Genomic DNA, 13,691 nt, shown 5'->3' on the forward strand with positions numbered 1-13,691 from the left:
TAACGTATGTCGGCTCCACGCCCAAACAAGTGTTGGGCAGCTAATGTCTTAGCCAGTGATGGAAATACCATATTCCTCTAGCTGTCAAGGGTGGTATAGATGAAAAGCCGAATGAGCCCCCAACAGGAATTTGACCTCATGACCTTCCAAGTATGAAAGCATTGCACTGCTACAGTGCTACTCATGTGGATGAAGTTGACCATCAATGACAGACAACTCAATAAAAGGAGTACACACTGCAGAAAATATTTCATATTTCAAGGGAACTGTCTGATTGGCTTATTCAGTCTAAAACCCAAATAACTGCTCCTAAATTTCGATTTAAAGCTTTCGTGACTGCAGGGATTCATCTTCTTGGATCTTTCGGTAAAGTCACGTAGAATGGAAATAATAAAATAATAAAAATAAAACATAATAAAACAATTCTCACGACATTTCGTGAGTAGTACTAATCGCATATCTGCATTTCCCATAAATATGCAAAATTCTTTTGTCAAGGCGCTCTCTCCCCCCCTCCAACCCAGCTTAAAAAAGACGCTCCAAGCCTGGGGTGTGTCATTCAGACGCTGTCTTCTGGACAGACCTGTTCTTCACCTGAGGACGGCTGCTTGCGTTGTGGCCGAAACATCGTGAGAATTGTTTTATTATGTTTTATTATTTTATTATTTCCATTCTACGTGACTTTACCGAAAGAACAAAGAAAACTGCTCCCAATTTTGTGGGAACTCACGGGAGTTGCTGGGCAGGCCCTGTCCGATGGCGATGGTGAACTGCTTTCCGCTCGGCTTGAGCACGGCCACGTCGCCCTGGCCCTGGACGAAGGAGACCTGACGGGGGCCCCCACCACCTGGCCACCCCCCCCAGCCCTCCTTCTTCACCTTGAACTCCAGGCTGCGGCAAACACAAAATATGCCGCAAGGTCAAAACTTTAACAGGTGCGACGATGCATCGAATCACGTGTAAATGATATGTTTTTCGTCATGTGTGTTTGTGTTTGCAGCCACTAGAGAGAGAGGGTGCCTTTGACTTGAACCTGATCATGACCATGAATTGCAACAATTCATTAAATCACTCGGGGTGGGGGGGGGGTGGTAGTGAAACTTTTCACTCCTGAAAAATGTTAATTTTAACTCAAGATCAACGGTGGTAGGTGCGTGTGCAGGTGTGGAGTGACATATGGACCCCTTGCTTGATTACCCGTGCCGACTTGAAATATTCAGAAAGACCTGCCTATGATCCATCAAGGCTTTCTCCAGGTCAGGTTGTGATGAGCTCACAGATACTAAAATCATCTGGATAAAGTGTCATCCGTGGGGTCCATTAGCAAGCGAGGTCAAGGTGAATGGGTTGTGTTGTCCGCATGGCATAGAAATGAGATGGGCTCAGGAGGTATAGGAGGAATTGGAGCAAAGCAGACTTGCCATGAGCTGGTACCAGTGGTGTCCAGATCAGTCGGTGAATAAGGATATTGGGCAGTTGGCAATAGGATCTGTCCACGAATAAAGGAATGTGGAGGACTAATGTTCACAACAACTTGCATAGTCTTAGGCAGGTAGAAAAACGTTTGAGCAGTGTTGCATTTGCCATTCACCAGAGTCTAGTGACCCACGACACCCAACTTGGTCGTGACCTCCTGAAGGTAAACATTCACCACCCCACCAGAGTCTCGACATGCACCTGGTCATTGCTCGACCAAGTGTGGAAAGTAGTGGGAGGAAAGGAAGCTACCGTTCTTGAGATGCAGTGCATTTGTGTGTGGTGGGGTTAATCGGCAATACACGTGAAAGCTGAAAATGCACTTGCCTGTTTGCGAACTTCATGTGCAGCTTGCGCTGAGTCCGCTCCTCGTACCGCTTGACGAGCAGGCTCAGGAACTCGGTCTTGAACATGGACTCCAGCAGGCTGTCGTACTCCGCCTCGTGGACGATGAAGAAGTCGTCTTGTAGGGTGCTGCGTTACAGAACAGCGGAGTGACGTGCACGCAAGAGTAATTTGGACCTCATAATGCCTCCTCCATAGAATTATTTGCTTTCCGCGAGCCCCCTTTGATGCCAGGGATGGCTTTAGGATTGTTCTGTCCATAGGGGGTCCCCGGGTCGGGGATCTAAATTATTTAGGGAGGTGAATGGAACCTGGCACAAAAGCCAACCAAGATGCGAAGCAATAAGCTACAGAGCAGCGGGGGAAACCAAATCATTAACAAATAAATGCACAGCCATTTACCGCTTTAGCAATAGAGTTGTTCATTTCCTGATACCATGTGCTTTGGGAACTGTTATGGTGTTTACAGTAAGCACTCAGGCTAATTGTGAACACGACAATACCCAGTACTAGTGAAACGTAACACGGCACATAGAGAACTGTTTTTCGAAATGGGGCCCAATTATTGTGGCGAATGGCAACAGGAATAGATTTTGAAGCGGCAAAGGTGACCACTGTTGTACGTTTCAATGTTCTCCCGCTCCAATGCGTGTGGTGCAGCGCCCATCTCTCCTGATGGCCCTGATCCAGTGGGGGAAATTCCACGTTTCATATGGTAGGGGCAGCTGACCCCAAGGACAACCACTGCTGACTTGGCACCAAGTATTACTTCGCATTTAACTCAACATCATTTTGACGATTCTCTCTGTGCGTTGACACCCAACTTGGATTTCAGTTTGCAACCTTCCAATTCTGAGTCAAGCACTCTGCCACCTAATTGGATGTTGCAAGTAAAAAAGCACCATGAATTTTGGCTGTCACAATCTCCTACATTCAAATGACTAAATCACCCAGCATATACACCCGATCTCATCAGACCTCAGATGCCAAGCAGGTTTGAGCCTGATTAGTGCTTAGGTGGGTGACCACAGCGCACAAAAAAGTTGTCATAGGACTGTGGAAATGTATGTTGAACTTCTTTCGCACCGTACCTAGTCAACCGTGCTCATCGTAGATGTGGGGGAAGGACAACAAACTAAACATAAAAAGCAGTTCTAAAGAAATTAGTTTTCAATCTAGATCTAAAAGTGTGTAGCTCAAGTGGCTTCCTAATATCGGAAGAGTGTTCTAGACGGCCGCAGAAGTGCATCTGAAAGCGCGTGATGCAGTGACCGTCTTTGTTCGATGGCTAGCCAAAAACCGCTTCGAGAATGATCGGAGTTCGCGTGATGGGTTTATGCTGCTTGACGGGATCAGCGAGGCATTGTGGTTAATTTGTGGCAAGCACTTTGTGTGTGATGAGTGCGACCTGCTTGGCAGCAGAGTTCAGTGCGGAAAAATCAATGTTGTACTGTACTTCCCGCATTCACCAGTATTGTGAAGTACAGTCAAACAGCACCCATGACTAGCAGTGGACTAACAAAAGGGCTCTCCATGTACAATTTCACACATGCTGAAAATTTATGGTCACGTAAAATGACTGGTGACTGTTTTAACGGAGGACCTTTGAACACCTGAGGAACAACACCTTAGACCCAATGCCATGAACTTTATATCACCAATAAACACACGCATGGCTGGCGGGTTGCACCCACGCATTGGGAGAATAATGAGAATCTCGAGCCTGTAACACTAAAAGTACGTTGGCAGTGTTCAAATGTCGATGCAGGAACACGAGTGCGTCACCGCGTGCTGTTGAAATTTGCTTGTAAGTTTGTGCATGCACACGTGCGCGTTCATCTGCACACGTATATGCAGATATGTGTGCATGCTTGTGCACATTGGCAACCATGTATGTATGTTGAAATTCCAGCGCAACGTACATAGCCAACTGTGCTAATCGTATATATGTCCACATGCACAGACCCATACATGTGTACGTGTGTGTGTGTGCGTGTGTGTGCATGTGTCACCCCAATTGAGCACCTGGTGCGGTGTGTAAACATTAGCACTTGGGAGACAAAGGTGGCTGGGCATGGCACAGGCCACCCACCACCTCTTTTCCCATGCTGGCCTTCATAGCTGCTCGCTAACAGCATTTGCCCCAAAAGTCTATTTAGGCTATAATATTGGGGTTATTTGTCTTTCTGTGTATGTGTGTGATTTTGTCAATGTGTATGTGTCCATGCATGTACATGTGCACGTGCATGAGTTCATGTGCAAGCATCTGTGTGTGTCTTTACGCTCGCACGCATAGGCCCATGCACGTGCATGGTGGTGCAGTGATTAGCACACTGTGCTATGAACCTGGCGAGTATTGAGTCCCCGCCAGAGATAACATCAGTGGCAAGTGATATGAGGATCAGTCTGGGGCCTTCCTTTGACCGGCTCACTCATAAATGAGTACTTGATGTGCTATATAAACATCAGCATTGGGGAGACCAGGTATGGTGCTGGCCAGACCACTCTATTGTGCACTGAGCTGGACTTCATAGGTGCTCGCGAACAGCACTTGTACCAACGGACTATGTAGGCCATACGCGAGATCTTTGTAATGTGTGTGCCCACAGCTCACCTGAGCGAGACGCCTTCAATCTTGTTGAGCTCAATGTGGCGCTTGAGGACTTCGCGCACCTGGCCTTTGTCAGGGCCTTTCGTCACCTTCTCACGGCCAATCATATAGAGGCCCTTGGGCGTCAGAATGAGGTCTCGCTTCACGCTCTGCGGAGAAAGACGGGCGAGAGTCCTTACATTAATTAACAATAAAACACGATGGGGAAAAAACGACATTTCAAGGAAGGCGTTCACAGAAAGTGGACAAGTCAAATCAATGGTACAGTACGTTTTTCCACGAGTGGTACTAAGCTAGTGATAGGAATTTGTGAATGCCACATTCCTATGACAGGGACCAGTAAATCCCTAAGATGGTTGCCTTCCTTCAAAGAGGTATTCACGAGGCACGTAACAATTCAGTTCGATTCAGAATCATGATTGGATTCAAGAATCGATATTTTTGTCTCATTTTTACCAACTCGCTTATATCATGTCCCACACGTCGAGTCCTGTTTTGTTCACTCAATCAGCCGATATGTAAACGTAGCATGAGCGCATATCATTTGCATCCATTGTTAATAGATTCTCAAATGTACAATTCAATGCATTTTTCAGAGCATAAGAATCCATTTTAATCGATGAATCGTCAGCGGGTTCAGCTACAAGATCGCGTGCCTCTGCATTTTTACTCTCGGTCATCGACCGTATCTTTATTCACTCCTGTCGCCCTGCATGACAGCTCACGGTGGAACTCTCCGCAGCAGCACGACTTACAACCTCTTCCTCTCTACATCAAGGACCAAGACCATCACTGCCAGGCGTCGTTTCTCCCTGCCAGCCCCCTGCCATCTGGAATGCCATCTCGCCGCACATTGACAGCATTCAATCTACACCGACTTTTAATGGAAATTTAAAGGCCCCAGCTCCCTCGCCCGGCTTTCGAACAGACACCGGACTTGGCGCCGCACTTTAGAGTTATGGTCATTCATGTCCGTGAAATGTCGTGTGCATTATCAATGTTATTCTTATTATCAGTATACACGCCTCGTCCTCGTTATTATTGACTCCAGAGGAATGATGGGATGAGTAGACCCCAACCACAATATTAACTCACAACTTCTACTTTAATTCTGGGCCAAGCGCTTAGCACGCATAAAAGCAGATTTAAATATCTTTCTATCACCAAGTTCCATGTTTTTTACAACATTGAGGCACATTCTGATACATGTCTGTTCTGAACAAAATTTATGGGGCAAAATTTAAGCCAACAAGATATTTGATAAATAAATAAACAATTAGAACTCGTGTTCATTTCTCCACATACAAAAAAAGCTGTTTTTAGTCCATGAGCATTTGGTCTTTTCAGATCAATATTAGCCTGCGGGATGTGTTTAAACGAGCAAACTCCAAACCTGTTTTGACTTTCAGGGTCCTGTCAGCAGTCAGGCGTGTTAAACAAACACCACTGGTTTGCCAGATGGACTTCAGAAATATTAACTTTTATTATGAAGGGATAGAGGTCTATTTTTTTAAATTACCCACATTGATCCACAACAACGCATATTACGTTTTATAACAACTTTAAATATTGTTCAGTAACAAGGCAGAGTGAGATGACCCATCTTCTGACTGTACGACCAAACCCGAGCGTTTTTTCAAGTTGTTTTAGTACCCTTACAACAGAAAACTTTCTACACTCTTTTATAATATTTTAACAGTGACATTCCACCAGGTCAAAAGATAAACACAAAAGCTCGCTGCTTCTCCAATCTGCTTGACATGATGCTACCATTTTCAGTTCACTGAAATCTTGTTTAATTCACTTGCGTCAAACTTGTGTACTGTTAAATTCATGTCGACTATTCCTTCCAGTGACTCTTCTTTTCAGTGCTTGAATAATATACTTGCACAACATAATGCAATGCAGGAATTACATTCCATTTTACTGCAGTGTTCAAGACCGGCAGAAGGAATGGTAATCGAGAGATGGCCTGATAAAACGGAGATGAGGTGAATAAATCAGGGCCAAGTGTGGAAGGAATAAATGTTAAGCACGTAAAATGTCATGTGGCATAAAATTCAGGACAATGTCCTATATTTAATCCAGTGGCCCGATTGAGCTTTATCAGTCTATCTTGATAAACGCAGTTAAAGGAGGGACAATTACATATTTTTTGTTCTGAAATTATTTGTAGGTGGTGTCTACGTTTGGGTTATGAGCGACCATAAATCACGCTACGAGACTGGACAGCCATTCCCTGCCGCTGTTGCTGGCACGGTGGAGGGGACCGCCCGCCTGTGATTCACCACCTTCGAAGCGAGGTTGGTGGATCACGGAAACATCGCCACGTGCGAGGCGACCAACCCGCAGGTCCATCACCACCTGACCAAGGGCCAGTGCAGCAAGTAGGTTGATAAGCTAGAGTGATCCTCTCACATTCGTGAGTTTTAAGGGATTTCGGTTACACCTCAATGCAAAATAAATACTCAACAAATTGTTTGAGACACACTTTCTAAAACTGTAAGCCAGAAACCCCTTCAAAAATCATTATAGCAGTTGAGGCTTTTTAAAATAAAAGCATGTATTAGAATTGCATTTTTATTACGGGTCTTTAACATCCATTTGACCACAAATGGACACTTTGGTAAGTTCTTACAGAATGTAATAGCGAGACTCGCAGTCAGGAGTCTGCGAGCACAACTCCCGGTCTTAAGTCAACTCAGCCCATCATCCTTCGGGGGTTGATAAAATATATACTAATTTGTAGATAGCAAATGGCAGTCATCCCGCAGACACACCATCCCCCATCACGTAAATCAGGAATTTCCACCACCGCTTCGGGGGACGCTCGCGATTGGTCGTTCGAACAAGGAGACCACTGTCTTGACGAAGCCGGTCACATCATCCAGCAGTGAATTCAGAATGGCCGATGGTCGAGGAGAGAAGGGCCCACTCCCGCGGCTGGTGTTAGTGCGGCGAGAGGGTAGCGTGAGGTCCGTACCTTGAAGCGGCGGTCGTACTTATTGACGCTGTCGGCAAAGTCCACGCGGTCGCGTTTGCCCAGGAACTGCCGCAGCTCGGGCCTGTCGTCCAGCCCCAGGTAGTCGCCCACAAAGTTGCGATTCAGACTGTTCCTCCGCCGCTCCTTCTTGTTCAGCAGGATGTCTGACGCTGCGTGGGGTTAAATGGGGGGAGGGGGTGGGGGGATATGACATACAATGGCAGAGAGGGACAGGGTACAAAAAATATAAAGGTGCAGAATTTAGTTTTAAAAAAATTGGACCAATAACACCAATTACATGGTTAGAGGGTGTATAACTCACAACTGCAGTGTTGCCATGCCAAATCTCAAATAGAGGTCGACTCAAACCACCATAATCCATACTCTATCAAATGGGTTCCACTTTGCGGAAGGTCAAGAGTCGAATTTACACCACTGGCTCGAGGTCACCGACAGAGATGAGCAACAACCTCAATGCCCATTTAAGGACTTGTTTATGCCATCGGCATCATGTCCCGACACTAAGAAACGTCCTTCTGGAACTTCCTCACTCGGCCGAGCATCGTCATCACCACGTCAGCTAATATTCCTGTGACATGATGGCATGTAGCTACTTTTACAGTGACTTCAATGGGCCCAGACCACTCACTCATGCTCTTTAAGGAGCCGTTGTCCATATGTCAATCAAACAATATAGTATATATATATATATGTTAGCCCCAAGAGCCAAAGTAAAACTAAATTTACCAGGTCCTTTAGCTAGATCCAGCTGCCAGAAAACTCAAACATAACGGATGGCTTTTCCCGTGCAGTGATCGATGGCTGGGCTGAGATGAGCAACTCTCTCTCTCGACTTAAGAATCAGGTCTCTTCACTGATGGCAAACCCACAGTCTGACACGGGACATTATAAGCCCTCTGAGCCACACAGCCATGTAAAGAATTCTGCTTCCTAATTGCACATTGACAGAATCTCTTTTCAACACCATCTCATTTGCTTCTTCATTACTCCGTACCTAACTCTTTTTATACGGCATCTCATCTTTTACACACACACACACACACACAAGCACATCACGAATTAATAACAAACAATATGCTTCATAATGATCCCCTCACACTCGCATATTAAGTAGACGCCTGCTGCGAGGATAGTGACTTACCACTCCATGATTTAGCGATGGTAATTTCATACTTTGCTTGCATTGTTTCAAAAACAATTCGGCTGTAATGAGCAAATTACAATGAATGCACATTGCCTGCGAGTGCACGGGAACCACAGGGTGGTGGGGTGGGCGGGCACGGAGGGAGCTGCGAATTTACCTCGTCAAAGAGCATAAACCATCACGCAAACTCCGGTCATCGTCACAGCGGCTTTTGGATAACCATCGAACAAAAACGGCCACTGCATTGCGGGCTTTCAGATGTGCTTCTGCAGCCGTCTGGAACGCTCTTCCTTCTGATGTTAGGAATCCACTGGAGCTATGCACTATTAAATCTAGATTCAAAACGCATATCTTTCGAACTGCTTTTTGTGTTTAGTTTGTTGTCCTTCCCGCGCACCTCCAATTAACACGGTTAGCTACGTACGGTTTGAACGAAGTTCAAAATGCATACATACATTCATACAAATGATTTTGCTCAATTCTCAAAAGTCGTGATGTATTTCACACTGCAAATGCTACGCATTAAATGTAAACATATTCTCGCCATCAGAGCTCTTTTCTTAACACCATTAGACCAGGTGGCACGATCCATCATGTATTTTTGTTTCTTAATCATGCATGTTTGTGTGGTCATCAATAGTAACACTGTAAGCAGTCTTGTAAATCTAACATGTAGGTACGATAAATAGTAAAGCCGTATTGCTAATGTAGGCATTCGTCATATAAATATAACATACCCTTGTGTGGCTGTATAGAAGGAACAATGCCGTCTTGAATAATCTATTTACTCAAAATGGCAGTGCATAATTTTTTTAAATGCATCAGCCAGGGTTTCATTTGAGCACCTTAGCTGGTAGTTCTATGGATATCCTGGCTCCCGCCATAGCAATATGCAATTTCCACCTATGATTCAGTGCCACCGAAGGTGACGAACACAGCCCCACATGGTATTTAATAGTGACGTGATGTCAAGTGGATGCACGTGCACCGTCGATGTGAGCCAAGGCTAGAAAATGAACTCGTGTCTCCGGCATCACAGTGCTGTGTGCTAATCGCTATGTCCACCGCTTATCCCACGCGCTCCTGCTGACAATGAATAACTGCAAATGCAAGGCCAATCTTTAGGTTGCAGTGCTGTGGAGCTGCCACACGTTGGCTCTGCCCTCACGGGAATGCCGATGCTTTTTTTTCGTTCCGAGCAGCGCTGCACTCACCTTCCTCCCTCATCTTCATGTACCGCTTGTGTGCCACGTGTTTCCTCCACGCCTTCTGGATGGCACGTGCGTAGCCGTCGTATTTCCGCTCCCGCATCTCCTCAAGCAGGAAGAGCTAAGGGGAGCAATCATCCAATCCCCATCAAGCAAATAAAAAACATAAAACAAAGAAAAAGATACCCCCTCTAGTTTCTGTTGTGGCAAGTGCTGTTAGCAAGGACATATGAGGATGGTATGACCAGCGCCACGCCTCTCCGACTTTGTCCCCTCCCCCACCCCCCAAATTCTGATGTTTAAGCATCGCACCAGTAACTCATTCAAGTCTAAGTCAACCTAGGACAGGCCCAAAATCAGTTAAAAAATTTGTCACTGATGTCAATTCAGATGTCACCTGCCACGAATGTTAGCCATGGCAGGTATCAAAGTGTAGCTAACCGCTCTGCTACCACTCCCCGCAACACTCCACCCACCTAAACACCTGCACATACGCACAGATTTAGCCAAACATCCCAATGCAGGACCTCAATGAAGTTGGTCAAATGAAAGGCACGCCTATAAACATTATACGATTACTATGGGCTGTCAAGGTGCGAGGTTCAGGAGCACAATGGCGAGAGGGAGCCGAGCAAGCAGGCATAGCAGAGGGAGTGAAGGAATTGGGAGGCATTGGAAAGATGCAGAGAAATCAGAGCGTGAAGAAACATCGAAGGAATCGGAGGTAGGAGAGGAATCAAGTGGCAGCAGAGGAAATGGGCGACATCGGATGGAGGGGGTCCACCTCACCGACTCGGGTGCCTTGACGAACACCTTGGAGCGCCCCATCTGGTACTGGTCGGGGTCCATGTTGACGGTGCGCAGGAGGAACTCGACCCCTTTCCGCTCCTCGCCGTGCCACTCGGGCCACGTCTCGCGCGTCAGAATCGCGTACCTGCCCACCCCGCAACGAGGCGTCAACCATGTCGAGCATCCGACGATTCGTCACGCCCAAAGTCACAAGCCGGCGAGTTTTGTCGACAGACCGCGCTGCTTGCAAGTGCGGCTGGTGGCTCACGGACAGAGTTTTACTTCATTAAAACAAGACTCACGGAATGCAGCACTTGTGAGCGGGGTCGAGCCTGGATTTTGCTTGGGTGTTTGGCCACCAAGCATAACAGGTGTTGTAGGCTGCAGAGGGCAACGTTGTTGTGGCCTACATAGGGCAATGCAGCAGGATGCATTGTTGTACTGTATGCATTGCTCCCACATCTATGCTCCCCCACCTTCCCCAACTAACATTGATCAGCAGAGTAAAGTATGGTCAAATACACCCTCCATGACCTGAATGGTGTGGGGAGGCACTCACCCAACAGTGGATGAATAAAATCATGGGCTGTTCATGTATAAAAGTACATCAGACACCCACCCACCTAAGGAGCAGAGGGAGGTAGTCAATAGGGGGCGGTACAGCACATACCGATCGTCACCCATTTGTACTAAGATTGAGCGTTGTTGCTTTGCATGTATTGCCTTTATTATCCCTATGCAAGTCTTGGTAAGTGCGAGTTTTCTCCGCGCCCTGGGATTTTCTCCCACGTGTAAATAAAAGCGCAGAGAAATTGGTCAAATATCCCAAGCAGGAACCTTCTAAGTAAAACAAGAGTCCTAAAAGTCAGTGAGGCTTTCCTATTAAATAGAGAACTACTGTATCGGGATTAGTATAGCTACACAATTTGTTTATTTAAGTTGTGGCTTGGTGTTTCAGGGAGCTGGAATACCCATATTAATATACACAGCCAACATCACTGGATTTCTGCATTCTAATCCCAGGCACATACCCAAGATTAAACAGCATTGTGGAGTGTAGTAGTTGTAGTGGTTTGATCAGTCAGAGTGTCTCCCCACCTCTTGCTGTAGTGAACATTGAGACATACTTACACCTCTATCTGTGGCCAGGAGCCACTCGTGCAAACTCCACATTCCCATGGTGGAGGCCATTCTTTCCAGAGGAAAAACATGGCTGACATTTCTGAACGTGGTCGTCATTTTGTTAAACTGATAGTGCGAGCAAACCCTGGTTTATTAACAGTGATATTCGTTTTACGGGACCATGGTGCCTACCCTGACAGCTCACTTCAGTCTGCAGGTGTTAAATAAGGAGATTTCGCCTCCTTACATCTTCACTTATTTTAACACGTAGGCTTTCGCGACCAATATTATTTATAATCAATGTTTTTGGGTTTAGATTGCGTTATTTATAAATGTGTCGTAACCCTCCACCACCCGACACGGCCAATCAGTAAAAATTACCAGCGAAACGTCGTACTCAAATTGTAAATGTTGTGGTTTCACGCTTCAACACACCGGTTGGGCTAAAGCAGTGAACTATTTGTCTTTTGTCAACGTGACACTTTTTTACTGATTGGCCGTGTCGGGTGATGGAGGGTTACGACACATTTATAAATAACGCGATCTAAACCCAAAAACATTGATTATTAATCTTCACTTATGTAGCACAATTGGGTTGTATTGTTTGTTAAATAAAAAACCCAAGTGTAGAGCAACGGTAACCAATACACACATCACTGTGATTCCTTTTAGTGGATCTCGAACACACTCCGCGATCCATCAGAAAGCTATGATGTACGACCAACAATTACCCAGAGTTTACCCTGTGAAATATGCTAAAGCCAAAGTCCTAGCACCATCTATTGGTAGACGTTATATTTATTTAATGCCCGAATTCTTAGTCCTGGGTTTTTATTTGCCATCGGCCGAAACAAAAACTGTTGTACGCTTATTTTAGTGTTCTGGTTTGTTCTGAGATCCGCGAAAACAATCTTTTCCCATCCACCTGTGAATCGCAATCCACGTATTGTCCAGCATTGGCGTAGACAGCCAATCACACAGACTGGTCTCCAACGGTCTTACCAAACACGGCACTGTGTATATATTTGCTAGCGTTTATATTTCTCTGAAAACTTATTAAGCAGACATAAATTGAGTGAACCTTACTATCAACGGCACAAATAAGGAGCTTAGTCTAGAGATTGTGGCCAAATTTACTCTGAAATGGATGTCAAGGATTAGGACAAAATTTCAGATTTATTCCCAAAATGAAGTTTTACCTCGTTATTGAAGGGCCCTACTTCATGCCTCCACAAGCATTTTACAACCAATTGCAATTGTGAGAAAAAAAAATGTCAAAACAATGTGACTATAATTATTGTACATTTACCGGTTCTGAAATGCGAAAAAAAATCTTTTCCGCAATATTTTGTTGCCTCATCCGCCACATGCAAGTGCATTGTTTACATAGCGCACGTGACCGTCTATAAATCTCTGCTTCCCCAAATACGACAACTCAGTCAGTCGTGCACAATCGTATCAAGGGCAAATGGTGGGGGGGGGGAGGAAGACCATACAAGGCCTTTTTGACATTGCACGCTTCACCACCACACGGGAGCAGGAAACAGACAGCAATTCAGCAGCTCCAGCCTTCCGACTACGTAACGCGGGTCACCTCTGCTCGTCAAATCCCTGCCAGCTGTACACGTTCCAAGAGCAACTCAAAAACAATGCATTCGGCCGGCTTTGCTGTGGCACCAAGATGGTAAGCGTTGATTTAAGAGCCACTGAGATACGTTTTTTTGTGCTGCTCTTGACTCGAGATGCTGCCTTGGTGTAAAGGTTAGCGTACTGGACTTGCGACCTAGAGGTCGCCGGCTTGATCTATCAGCGCCACAGTTGAAACAACGGGACAGGCTCCCCCACCGCCTGTCCGTCCAGCAGTATATGAGGCCAACAAAGTCGATGAGTAGGTCGCGCATGGTGGGATAAAGTGTGGGTACTCACATCTCTTCCAAGATATCTGGCCAGCACTGGAATAGTCGGTCATAATTCCCTCTAGAGGAACTCTCT

At 45.8% G+C, this 13,691-nt stretch overlaps 1 protein-coding gene across 1 annotated transcript in view; it reads right to left on the minus strand.

Annotated features, from left to right (window-relative positions):
• The window catches only part of LOC133346476 (unconventional myosin-Ie-like), a 113,433-nt gene that overhangs the window by 13,884 nt on the left and 85,858 nt on the right, over positions 1-13,691 (minus strand). Inside the window, exons 19-24 of the mRNA XM_061558087.1 lie at positions 10,578-10,722; positions 9,795-9,909; positions 7,416-7,585; positions 4,436-4,581; positions 1,804-1,950; positions 731-891 (exon numbers count right to left, since the gene is read on the minus strand). Coding sequence (XP_061414071.1) covers positions 731-891; positions 1,804-1,950; positions 4,436-4,581; positions 7,416-7,585; positions 9,795-9,909; positions 10,578-10,722 — 884 coding nt within the window. The remainder of the gene's footprint in view (positions 1-730; positions 892-1,803; positions 1,951-4,435; positions 4,582-7,415; positions 7,586-9,794; positions 9,910-10,577; positions 10,723-13,691) is intronic.

This window comes from Lethenteron reissneri, chromosome 24 (assembly GCF_015708825.2).
Source record: "Lethenteron reissneri isolate LAM-NWPU_2019-01 chromosome 24, ASM1570882v1, whole genome shotgun sequence".
Classification (NCBI taxonomy): domain Eukaryota; kingdom Metazoa; phylum Chordata; class Hyperoartia; order Petromyzontiformes; family Petromyzontidae; genus Lethenteron; species Lethenteron reissneri.